Source organism: Lonchura striata, chromosome 11 (assembly GCF_050655825.1).
Source record: "Lonchura striata isolate lonStrDom1 chromosome 11, ASM5065582v1, whole genome shotgun sequence".
Lineage (NCBI taxonomy): Eukaryota > Metazoa > Chordata > Aves > Passeriformes > Estrildidae > Lonchura > Lonchura striata.
In genome coordinates this window covers 23,942,715-23,954,874 of record NC_140713.1, presented here as the reverse complement: position 1 = coordinate 23,954,874, position 12,160 = coordinate 23,942,715, and the positions used below count along the sequence as shown (strand labels likewise).

Sequence of the window (12,160 nt, the reverse complement as noted above, 5' to 3'; positions counted from 1 at the left end):
CACCAGGTGGCACAGGTGGCAAAGCCCTGGCTGCAGGGACAGCATCTCCATCCCAGGGCCGTGCCCTGCGCCCAAAAATCCTCTGTCCCCCCCATTCCTGAGGCTGAGGTGGGAAGGGCGTTTTGGAGCAGCAAAAACCCAACTCCCAGCGCGCTGCCAGAAACAGGGAAGGAAAAAAAAAAAAAATATAAAAAAAAAATGGACTGGAGGTTTTTCCCCTCCCCTCGCACTCCCTTCCCTACCTTCTTTTTGAAAAACATAATTTATCTGTGTATTATCAAGAAATCCAGACACTTTAATCAGTGAGCTATGAAGTCAGTATTTCCATTCTTATCTGGCGGAGGAGTGGAAATGGAGAGCAGATAGGCAGCTCCGAGCCCGGCCGTGGTGGGGAATGTTAATGGCAGGAGCGGCGGAGCCATTGGCTACCGAGCTGCCGCTATCGCTGCCATTATCGCCGCCTTATCGCGGCAACCATCGCAGCGCAGTAATGGGGCCAGTTCAACTTTCCGCATTATCATAGGAGCTGCGAGTAGCATGAGAGGCCTCGCCTGGGAGACGGAGAAGAGAGAGAGAGCGGCCAAACTTCCCGGCGGAGTGGAGGGAAAAGAGGATTTGCCTCCCTGAAGTGGGGATGCTCTGCTTGCTGCTCGCAAGTGTCACGTTGCAAAAGCTCCTGGGTGATGTTGTGGGGGAGAAGCTTCAAAGCTGCACCCCCACCACTCCTGGGACTGATCCTATCGAGCATCGCAAAAGCTCCGGGTGTCAACCCTAAGGCACGTTCCCAGAGTCAGGGAAGTAGCCCCAAAACGCCAGGCACCAATCTCATCAATATCCCAAAACACCAGGCACCAATCTCATCAATATCCCAAAACGCCAGGCACCAATCCCATCAAGCACCCCAAAACGCCAGGCACCAATCTCATCAATATCCCAAAATGCCAGGCACCAATCCCATCAAGCACCCCAAAACGCCAGGCACCAATCTCATCAATATCCCAAAATGCCAGGCACCAACCCCATCAATATCCCAAAACACCAGGCACCAATCTCATCAATATCCCAAAACGCCAGGCACCAATCCCATCAAGCACCCCAAAACGCCAGGCACCAGTCTCATCAAGGATCCCAAAACGCCAGGCACCAATCCCATCAAGGATCCCAAAACGCCAGGCACCAATCCCATCAAGCACCCCAAAACGCCAGGCACCAATCCCATCAAGGATCCCAAAACGCCAGGCACCAATCCCATCAAGCACCCCAAAACGCCAGGCACCAATCCCATCAAGCATCCCAAAAGCCTGGGTACCAACCTGATCAAGCATCCCAAAACACCAGGCACCAATCCCATCAAGGATCCCAAAACGCCAGGCACCAATCTCATCAATATCCCAAAACCCTGGGTACCAACCTGATCAAGCATCCCAAAAGCCTGGGTACCAACCTGCTCAAGCATCCCAAAAGCCTGGGTACCATGCCAAGGCACATTCCCGAAGCTGCAGGGACTGACCTCCTGGGCACTGACCACAAGGCACATCCTTAAAGCCCCAGGAATCTGTAGGGAATCCCTAAAGTCCAGGGTGCCAAACATTCCCAAAATCCTGGGCACCCACCCCAAAGCCCACCCTTAAAGCAAGGGGTACCAACCCCATCAAGCATCCCCAAACCCTGGGCTTGCATTCCCAAAACTGCAGGCACCATTCCTAAATATTCCCAAAGCTCCAGGCATTGACTCCACTAAACACCCCAAAAATCTCCAGGCACTGACCCCACCAAGCATCCCCAAAAACGCAGACACCAATCCTAAATACTGCCAAGGCTGCAGGCCCTGACCCCATCGAAGATCCCAAAACCCCAGGCACTGACCCCCAAAATCTCCAGGCCAAAACCCCAGGCACTGACCCCAAAATCTCCAAGCCATGACCTTACTGAGCACTCCCAAAACTCCAGGACCCGAGCATCCCCAAGCCCTGGCACTGACCCGGAGGCGCATCCCCAAATCCCGGGGTCAGCTCCCGGCCGGCCAAGGCCGGGGGAAAACAATGGATCCACATTTCATCAGATGAACAAATCAGAGGAGCACATTTCCTCCACGCACTATCGAATGGGAGATGTCAAGAAAATATGTTGATGTGAGAAAGAGGAGATAAAGAATTATTTTGGAGGAAAAAAGCCGTGGAAGGCTCTTATCTGGAGTGACTCATAGGCACACACTCCTTAACCCCACTGCAGCCCAAGGTCAGCAGTTGCATTCCTTTCAGCATTTCAGCCCTTCCAAAAAAACATGTTGCTGCAGGAACAATGCGGAGCCTTTACCGGGCAGCCATCGGAAGAGGGAACTGTATTACCCCGAAACACTTGAACTTTCCTGATAAAAGGAGCAGCAGGACACAGCCCGGCCAAGCTGGAGCGGCCAAAAGCCCTGAGTCAGGCAGCAAAGGCAGTCATGGGACGTGGCGCAGAAAAAAGGGAGATATTGGCCTCCTGCTCCCATTCCTGCTCTTCTCCAAAGTGGGGGAGCCGATTCCTTGGCTCCACAGGAAGAAAATCCATGTCCTCAGCATGGAGCAGAAGTGGAATGTTGTGCAGGGCTGGTACAGAGGCCTTTTCCAGCTTCTCCAGTGTTGGATGCTGAGAAGCTCCGGGTTCCTCGCTCCTGCCGTGCCCCCGTTGCTCTGGGCAGCTCTCAGCTCTGCCTGTGCCTCTGTGGAAACTCTGAGCTGCTTTTCCCTCCACGGCAACGCTTCCCAAGGCAGATCATGGCTTTTTTTTTGCAGCAGGACGCATGGAAAACATCCTCAAAACATCCTCTTCCTTCGGCCAGCAGAGCTGCATTTGGCCCCAAATCCACCAGCAGCACGCAGGGCCCAGCAGCTCCATCCCCAGCCCTGCTGCCCCCACCTCGGGCAGCGCTGTCCTTTCCTCTCCCAGGGCTGGGAATGTCCCACAGCACGGCGATTCCTGCGCAGGGATGGATGTGGGGTGATGCCAGGCGACCCCGCTGCCATCGCAGGAACCTCGGATCACCTGTGCCGTGGCACTGCCTCCTCGCCCAATTCCCGCAGCAGCCGTGGGGAAAGGATTGCTCTCCTCCCAAGGCCTGCTCGCCCAGCTGGCCCCATCACAACCTGGCCAAAGGGGAAGCTGCAGCTTGCTCGGTGGCCTCGTGATTCACCGTGGAAAATAAGACCTTGCCCAACTCCAGATGCCGAGGTGTGAATCCCGGCTGGAGGTGCCTTCCCCGGGGTGCTGGGGACAGTCCATCAACGTGGCTCCGTGCCCACGCTGGGGACGGTGTGGGGGCATCCCCCGGGGGCTCACGAGGAGGAAGAGCAGCTGCAGACACAACACCAACCCAACCCCAGCACCCACGAGCCCTGGAAGGAGCTGCTGGCAGCTGCAGTGCTGCCCTCCTGCCCCACGGCAGAGCTGGTTTGGCCATGGCCAGCCCAGCTCCCCCAGCATCCTCCTCATTCCCCTCTCCTGCCCGCTGCAGAGATGGGGATGGCCAGGAAGAGCCATCCTGGGATATGCCCCCAGCATGGCCCCAAAAGGGCTCGTAGGGTTCCCTGGCATCGAGGGATGCAGCGTCCCACGGCTGGCAGGGCCCGGGTGGTGGCACTGGGCAGCAGTGCCATCTCTGCCTTATCCATGGTGAATGGATACGGTGAATCCATGGTGAATCCATCCACCTTATCCATGGTGAACCCATCCACCTTTTCCATGGTGAATGGACATGGTGAACCCACCCACCTTATCCATGGTGAATGGATACGGTGAATCCATGGTGAATCCATCCACCTTATCCATGGTGAATGGACATGGTGAATCCATGGTGAATGGATATGGTGAATCCATGGTGAATGGATATGGTGAATCCATCCACCTTATCCATGGTGAATGGATATGGTGAATCCATCCACCTTATCCATGGTGAATGGATATGGTGAATCCATGGTGAATGGATATGGTGAATCCACGGTGAATCCATCTACCTTATCCATAGTGAATGGATATGGTGAATCCATCCACCTTATCCATGGTGAATGGACATGGTGAATCCACGGTGAATCCATCCACCTTATCCATGGTGAATGGACATGGTGAATCCATCCACCTTATCCATGGTGAACGGGTTTCCTGCTCTGAGCTGTCCCCTTGGCCACCAGCTGTTCTCCTGGAGCTGGGGCCTGCAGGGATGCTCACACCTGCAGCACCGGCTGTGGGAGAGGAGGGAAACTTCTTCCAGCATCCCCTGAGGCTGCGGCAGCCCCTCCACGGGGCAGGAATGTGACCCGTGGGAACCACCTGGGGCTGGGCTGGGAGAGCTCCCCACGCTGGGCTCATCCCATGGGTCACCCCACATCCCACCCCACCCATGGGGACCACAATGCTCCCCCAGCCCTGGGAGTCCCTGATGTCACCCACGGCATGTCCCAAGAGGCCGGTGGCAGCCGGGACGGGCAGAGCCACTGCGGGGGCAGCTGTGCCACGGGGCTTTGCCACCCGCGCCCCTGGCAGCTCCGATGCCACCGCGCCAGGGCTGGCAAAAGCCTCGGGGCGTTTGCACAAGAGGGGAGGGGTTGGCAGGCAGGCAGCACCCGTGGGTGTAGCACGCACGTGGGACACGGGGATGCCACCCTGGGGATGCCACGAGTGGGGCTGGGAGGGCTGAGGGAGCCCCGGGATGTGCAGAAAATTCCGGTTTTGGGAGCGGAGCTGGGAGGTTCTGCTGGGACCCGGCTGATCCCGGGAGCAAACCCTCCCCACCCCACGGAGCACCTCCCCAAACACCCCCACCCTGGAGGCGGGGATGGGGAAACTGAGGCACAGCGGTGGCGAGGATGGAAAAGAGCGCAGAGGGAAAAACAGGCAAAAAAAACCCCAAAAACACAACAAGCAGAGGAGGTTGAAACAGAGTCACCTGAAAGGGAAGGACTCAGGGAGGGAAGGCAGAGGGAAGGAGCAGCGGGCAGGAGGCGTGCCGGGAGCATCCCACGCCACCGGCTCACCACGCCGCCGCTAAAAATAGACGCTGGCTTGGCCACTGTCATCTGCACAAGAAACGCAATTTTCCAGGCTCCCGGGAAGGGGGAAGGACGGCTCTCCCACGGCCACCCCCTGCCCGGCTCCACCGTCCCCTTCCCACGCGGGACCGGGGAGCAGCCGAGCGTGCGGGAGGAAAGGGAAAAAATAAAACCGCCCGAGCCAACACACCCCATCATCAAGAGACGGCGGCTTTAACAGCGCAGCAGATCGCGCTCCTTATCTGACACCATCTAATAGCAATTAGAGAAAATCCACACGCAAAAATACGACGGTGTTTTCACCTCTCCCCCCTCCCGCCCCAGAATGGGAGATAATCATCAAAAAAAAGTCAAAGCTCTCATCAAACTAATGCAACATCTGCAGCCGATAACAGGAGCTGGGGGAGCTCGGCTTCTCAACCCAGCTCGCTTCACGGAGCACGTGGAGAGGGGGAAAACCACCCCACCACCTTGAGAAATAAAAACACACACGCAGCTGCCCCCCATCAGATAATTAAAGTGCCTCGCGTTAATCACATTTGCAGTGGAACAAATTGTTGGAGCCCTTTTGCCCCTCTTTGCTGGGTTTGTTGTTGTAGCGAATCCTGCTCCGGTCTGGTGGGGAGAGATAAGTGGCGCTTATCAACCCTGGCAATCTCTATCAGGATGGAGATCGGGGCTTGGCGCTTATCAGGAGCTCAGATCTACTGTAGCCGAGCGCGGAATAAAAAGGGAAAAGGAAAAACAAAATAAAACCGCCACAAAGAAAAAAAATAATAACCACAAACAGGCCCCTGCAACTCTGACAAAACATTCGCTTCCAGCTCGCTTAGGAGCAAAAAAAAAAAAAATCTGTATTAAAAGAAGAAGGGAGGGGGAGGCACATCAGCGCGATGAGATCAATCTCTCGCTTATCAGGCTCCCCCATCGCAGGACCCGGCGCTGTGAAAGCACCGGCAGCTGCCAGAGCCTCGCTCATCAGCTGGGCGCCCGCGCTCCCATGTTTGAAGTTAATAAATATAACAGGCTATCTGGGTTGGAGATCAGCTCCTGCTCCCTATCAGCCCCTCACATCTATCTACCAGCAGAACAAAAGACAGACACACACACAAAAAAAAAAAAAAAAAAAAAAAAAGAGAAAGAAAAAAAAATAAATAAACCACCCCATAAGGCAGAAGCAGCTGCAGGGAGGTTGGTGGTACAGGCGGGGATGGAAAGAAACTGTCCTCTGCGGGCAGGAACCCCCAAAAATGAAAGGCAGAGATGCTCGGGGTGTTTTCTCTGCTATCAAAAGCCACCATCGCGATGCAATCGGCTTTCAAAGGCTCCCCACCGCTGCCGGGGGGCTGGGAGGGAGCGGCACCCCCGGCCCCTCCATCCCCGCACGGCTCCAGCCCGGAAAGGCAGCGAGAGGAGGAAGGTTAAAGCAGCTGGTTAAATATAGTCCGGTGTCTGATCTTTGTCTTATCTCTGCTGGCGATCGCCCGCTCTCCCGGCGATCTCCCCGCGAGCCTTAATCTGCGCCTCGCATCGGGCTTAAAAAAAAAAAAAAACACCAAAAAAAAAACCCCAAAAAACACACCAAAACCCCAACCCCACGAGAGAAGGCGAAGCCAGAGCGAGAGCATCGCGTCACCCAGGAAAATAAAATCAGCAGATAGCAATCTGGAGGAGGTTTTTAATGCTCCAGCCGAGATGATAAGGAAGGATAGACTTTGTGGAAACAGGTCCGGTCTGTACATGAGAGGAGTCTGGTTACCGGAGCCCTGATTCATGCATACCTTCCCCGGCCGAGCAGCGGCAGGGCGCTCTCGCCGCGCTCGCCGCCTCTAATGACTGTTTTCATGTTGACACATACAGGAAGGCTTCCAAGCTCTCAGCTTTTAATCAGTTTTGGCCATCGCCGGCGGCCTGAGATCAGCCTCCCACTTTATCATTTCTTCACATCTCTGCAGAAAAGCAGCAGAGGAAGGAGATACCGAGGAGCCGCCGTCCTGCCTCAGTTTGCCCAGTGAAGGGTGCTGGGGTCGGGCATCCCAAATCCCAAAAGAGCGGCCAGGATCCCGCAGGGAGCGGCGGCATCCCAGCGCTGCCGCCCGCTCCGCTCCCGAGGCTCCCGGCTGAAGGAGCCGCAGTTACCCAGGCAGGGCTCGCAGGGCTTTTTGGCGAAATAAAGCCGCGGAAGTTGGAGAAAGCCAAGCCAAAAGAGAAAAGTATCCCGAAAAAAAAAAAAAAAAAAAGGAGGCAGCTGGGACTATTTTTAACTCTCCCCGGGTAAAAGTCTAGCTGAGCGTTATCACCACAGCAATCACCCCAGGCAGGGAAACAGGTAGGTGCAACTCAGCCTTGCAATTATTTCAGGAGAAAGATAAAGGTAGATTATCACATGGTGGCCAGCCTTTCCTATCCTCCCATCTCCCTCTTATCACCAGCTCCCATCGACTCGAGGGGGAAAGAAAAAAAACACACACACACACACCGGAGAGGAAGGAGAAAAACCAAGCTGAGCCCGGCACCAAAAAACTTCCAGCACTTCGCAGGATTTCTCTGCCTTGCTGGTACATCCTCGCTGGAGCAAAAGAAGAGCTCGGTGGGCTGGAGCGTGCTGGGCAGCGCGACCCTCTGCGAAGCCCGCTCCGCAGGGAGCCCGGGGATGCGCCCCAAATCCCGGGGGACCCCGCGGCTGCTCCTCCCGGCCACGTCCCACCTGGGCTGGGATGCAAAGCGCGACCCGGGGGGACACCGGGCACGGTGGGGGTGACAAGGACAGCGTGGCCGGCGGGGAGGGTGGCACACGGGGACGATGGCACGGCGGGTCCAGCAGCGCCCAGGCTAACGGGGGTCCCCGTGCGGGAAGGGGAGCCCTGGCGGGGTCAGGGCGCTGGGAGCAGCCGCTGGCAGGGCTGGGGTGCCCCGGGGTGGGTGGGGAGCCCCTGGCAGGGTGAGCCGCCCGGAGGAGCCCTTGGCAGGGCGGGGGTGGCCCGGCGGCGATCGGGAGCCCCGGGGGGGGGTTTGGGGAGCCCCCGGCCCTGGCTGCCGGCGCAGGATGGGAGGCAGGCGGGGGAGATAAGATCACAATTTCAGGCCGTCCCGACAGAGCGATGTTATCAGGACGGGACTTGCAGAACGGAATATTTTAAAGCCTTATCGGGGCCCCCATCGGGAGCCGGTACCGGAGCCACCGCGCTGGGGCGGGGGGGAGGCGGCGCGGGAGGGGGGGAGCGGCGGGGACCGGCGATGGGCCGGTAGCGGGAACCGGCACCCACGGCGGCCGTCCCGGTGTGTCCCGGGTGTGTCCCGGGTGTGTCGCGGGCGGACCGGGGGAGGGGTGCAAAAAAATAAAAGAGGCACGGGGGGGGGGGGTGGTGGTAAGGGGCGGGGGGGTGGCGCAGCGGCGGTAGCGGCGACTCACGTTTGATCTGCCGGGGGTTGCTCTGTTTCCTCCTGGACATCGCTCGGCGAGGGGCGAGCCCGGCGCCCCGGCTGGCGGCTGGGCGGGCGGCAGGTGGGTGGCGGCGGGCGGGCCGCCGGCTGCTCGCATGCCCGCCCGCCCGCCCGCGTGGCCGGGGCCGGGCCGGGCCGGGCCGGGCCGTGCTCGGCGGAGCGAAGCCGCCGCCGCCGCCGCCGCGGGATTTTCTCAATGGGCGCCGCGCCGGATCAAACCCGCGGAGCGCTCCGGGGGGCGGGGCCAGCGCCGCCGCCGCGGCCGCCCATAGGCCCCCGCCCCCCGGGCCACGCCCACCGGATGGCGCGCGCGCGCGCGGCGGGGGCGGGGCTAACGGCGCGGGGGGCGTGGCCTCGGGGCTCCGCTGCACCCCCCCACGCTCCCCAAAAATGATCCCAAAGGTGTCCCCAGCCCCGCTCTGAGAGCCCCGGGAGGCTCCGCCCGCCCCTTTGGGTCTCTGGCCCCACCCCGCTAGGTCGGAGCCCCCCTTTTGGGTTTCACAACCCGGCTGCAGCATCCCGGATTTCCACTTTGGGGTCTGCAATTCTGCTTTGGGGGTACCCAAATTCACCTTTGGGGTTCCTTGTGATGTCTCTGGGAGCTCCCACGCGCACAGCGATGCCCCCGCTGGAAGCTCAGTGCCCGCGCTGGGTTCCACTCCATCTGTCTCAGATGCTCAAAGCTTCTTATGGGGCCCCCCAAACCTTCCCCAGAGACTCTTTGGGATCCCTTAGAACCCCTCTCATTTCCAGACGAATCTCCAAAACCTCCCCCTTGGCACTTCCACGCCCACCGTGACCCTGGCTCAGGGTGGGGCACACCCCGGGACACCCTGGGGTGGCGTAGGCGTCCTGGGGTCCCCCCTTGGCATCATCCCAGCCAGGTGACCTGTGAGCCTGAAGAAATTTTGGGGTGAAATGTGCGTTAAACAGGAGCCACTTCGACTTTGAACCCATAATGGGAATATTGTCCTGTGAAAAATAATAATTTCTCCCAAACTGGACCTTGCCCGTGGCTGACCTTGGATCAGGGGGATTTGCTAGTGGGGACAGCTGGTGGTCCCCAAATATCAATGGAGTTTTTGGGTCAGTGGAGGGGGCTGGTGGGCTGCGGGGACATGGCACAGCTTGGTCATATCCCTTCTCCATCTCTCCCCGGACACGGGATGTGCTTTTTTTTTCCCCCTTTTCTTATTCCTTTTCTTTTTTTTAAAGGGTTTTTTAATTAACTTCCTGTTTCAATAGTGGGATAATGAGTTTTAAGCAGCGCATGATTCCAGTAAAGAGGTCAAACCGGCAATGAGGATGTCAAAAGAAATTAAGTTAGGAATTAAGAAGAAATCCAGGGGAGAAAAAAAATAAATAAATAATAAAAAAACCCTATGGAAGGAAGGAGATGCTGCTGAGGACAAGGCTCTGCCGGCCCCCCCTTGGCTGACCACCCCCCAAAATGATGCTGGCGTCTCCTTTCACCTCGAGTGGCCTCGAATCGCCGGGGGAGCAGCTCCGCTTTCCCAGAGCCTTTCCCTCCTGCCCAGCCGGGTTTGCCGGGCCCTCTGTGCCGGTCCTGGCGGCTCTGCCTCCTCCAGGGGCTCCGATGGGGATTTCGGGGCTCTCCCACCTCCCCCTGCGGGGATTTTGGGGCCGCTTCCATCCACGGATGTCCCCGCAGCTCCCGTGCTCTTCACCTGGCGTGTTTGCTCGCGCCGAGATAATTAGACAAGCGTTTAATTAAACACAGCATCGTTAATTGCGCGGCTTCGAGGGGCTGGCGGTGAGCGAGGCGCCCAAATTTCCTCTCCTCGGCAGGCAGCGTGGTCTGCAAGAAGCCGTCCCCGGCTCTTTGTGCTGGAAGAAGCAGCGGGAGCATCTCCAGGGGCCGAGGGGACATTGCCGCACCCACGGGGGGCTGCATGCCCACCCCAAAAAAAAATTGTCCCCAAAGCCTCGCTGGAGCCGGTGGGTGCTGCCGCCCTGGCCTGGGGAGCGAAGGAAGCATCTTGCTGCCCTTCCCCTGGCACGTTCCGTGCCAATGTCCCTTTAATTCCCTTTTTGGCACCAAACCTGAGCCACTTAGACCCCCCCAGGGCTGACAATTCTCGGTCTCAACCAGCACCCAAGGTTGGATCCCCACGCGGGACGTCCCCAAATCCCACATCCCGCTGCCCCATTCCCTGGAGGGGGACCCATGGGTGGCCTCCGCACGGGGAAAAGTGTCACGGTGGCGGTGCCAGCGGCAGGGCTGGGTGTCCCCCTGCTCCCTTCCCGGTGCCGTGGTGTTTGCAGGGAGATTGTTATAGGGGAGCCGAATAAATAGCGTGTTTTCCCGAGGAGTGAATTACACGCCTGCAGAGCAGAGATAATGCGGGAGCAGCCGTTCCCCCCATTGCGAGCGAGGTGACATCTTTTTATGGAGCTGTGTACATTTGTATTAGTGCCAATTAATCTGGCCTGATATTATTAGAGACGCGGCGAGAGGAGGCGGCGGCGCAGGAATGTCAATGGGAAGAGCCGAGGCGCTGCCTCTGCCGGATTTCAGGGCTCAGGGATGGCTGCGAGGGCATTTTGGGGGGCTGTGCCGAGCCCCCAGTGCCAGCTGATGGCACTGGCTGCTGGCACGGTTTGCCCAGGCTCCAAAACAAGCTTTTCTCCAGTTCAAAATATCCTATTTTAGGGGTTTTTTTGGTCCCAAGAGGGAGGACTGGCATCACGGTGCCCCACCTGCAGAAGGGCCCTGCCACCTGCTGGCAGGAGAACCTGGCCCTGGGTGCCACTTGTCACCAGCCTGTGGCTCAACCTCGGGTGGCTGCCAACAGCCCGGGCTCCTCCGAGGCTGGGCACGGGTGTGACACGGGTGGGATGTGGCTTGGACATGGCAGGAGCAAAGCCTGGGCACGGTTTGGGCACGGTTTGGGCATGTTCCTCTCTGACTTGGGCACGTCCTGTGCAGAGATGCTGCTGTGGAATTCTGGGCTCCCGGGAGCTGCTGTGGCAGCGTGGAAGGGTTTGGGATTAAATCAAATCCCACCTGTGGAATTATTTAGGTTTGAAAAACCTCCAAGATCACCGGGCCGCAGCACTGCCAAGGCCACCACTGAACCATGTCCCCAAGTGCCACATCCATGTGGCTTTTAAATCCCTCCAGGGATGGGGGCCCCACCACTGCCTTGAACAGCTGAGCCAGGCCTGGACCAACCTTCCCAATATCCAACCTCAATTTTCCCTGGCACAAATGATGCTGGACGCTCCTGAAACCAGGTGGGAATGTGTGGATGAGCAGCCCCCACATCCCAAATCCAAGGCTGGCATGTCTCAGTGCTTATTTCCCCCTCTCTCTTATTGATCTTCTGTAGGAGTGATGTTCTAACTCCCAAAAGGAGCAATCCAACCAATTCCTGGCCTTCAGAAGCATCGCTGCTGGCAGGATGGCATCCCTGGGGGCTGCATGGCTCCTGTGCTCCTGTTCACAGCCCCCAGGGCTCCAGGTTTTCCTGCATGGATTCAGCACCAGGGCTGCAGGATCCCGCTGCTACGTGTGGACCCTGTCACACACCCTGAGGAGGAAGGTGGGAGCTGGGTTTAAATTCTTGCTGTGCAAGGAACGGCCAGATTTGACTCAGAAGCAAGAAAAAGAAATTTCTAAATCTTCAGCCCCTGCTTGCAGTGTGACAACCATGGTGGATCCCGTT

General features: G+C 58.2%; 1 protein-coding gene across 1 annotated transcript in view; it reads right to left on the bottom strand.

The window, feature by feature from the left end:
• ZFPM1 (zinc finger protein, FOG family member 1) overlaps positions 1-8,615 on the bottom strand; it is a 38,551-nt gene extending 29,936 nt beyond the window's left edge. Inside the window, exon 1 of the mRNA XM_077786392.2 lies at positions 8,440-8,615. Within this exon, the coding sequence (XP_077642518.2) occupies positions 8,440-8,479 (40 nt within the window). The 5' untranslated portion in view covers positions 8,480-8,615. The remainder of the gene's footprint in view (positions 1-8,439) is intronic.
• Between the last annotated feature and the right edge of the window lie 3,545 nt (positions 8,616-12,160).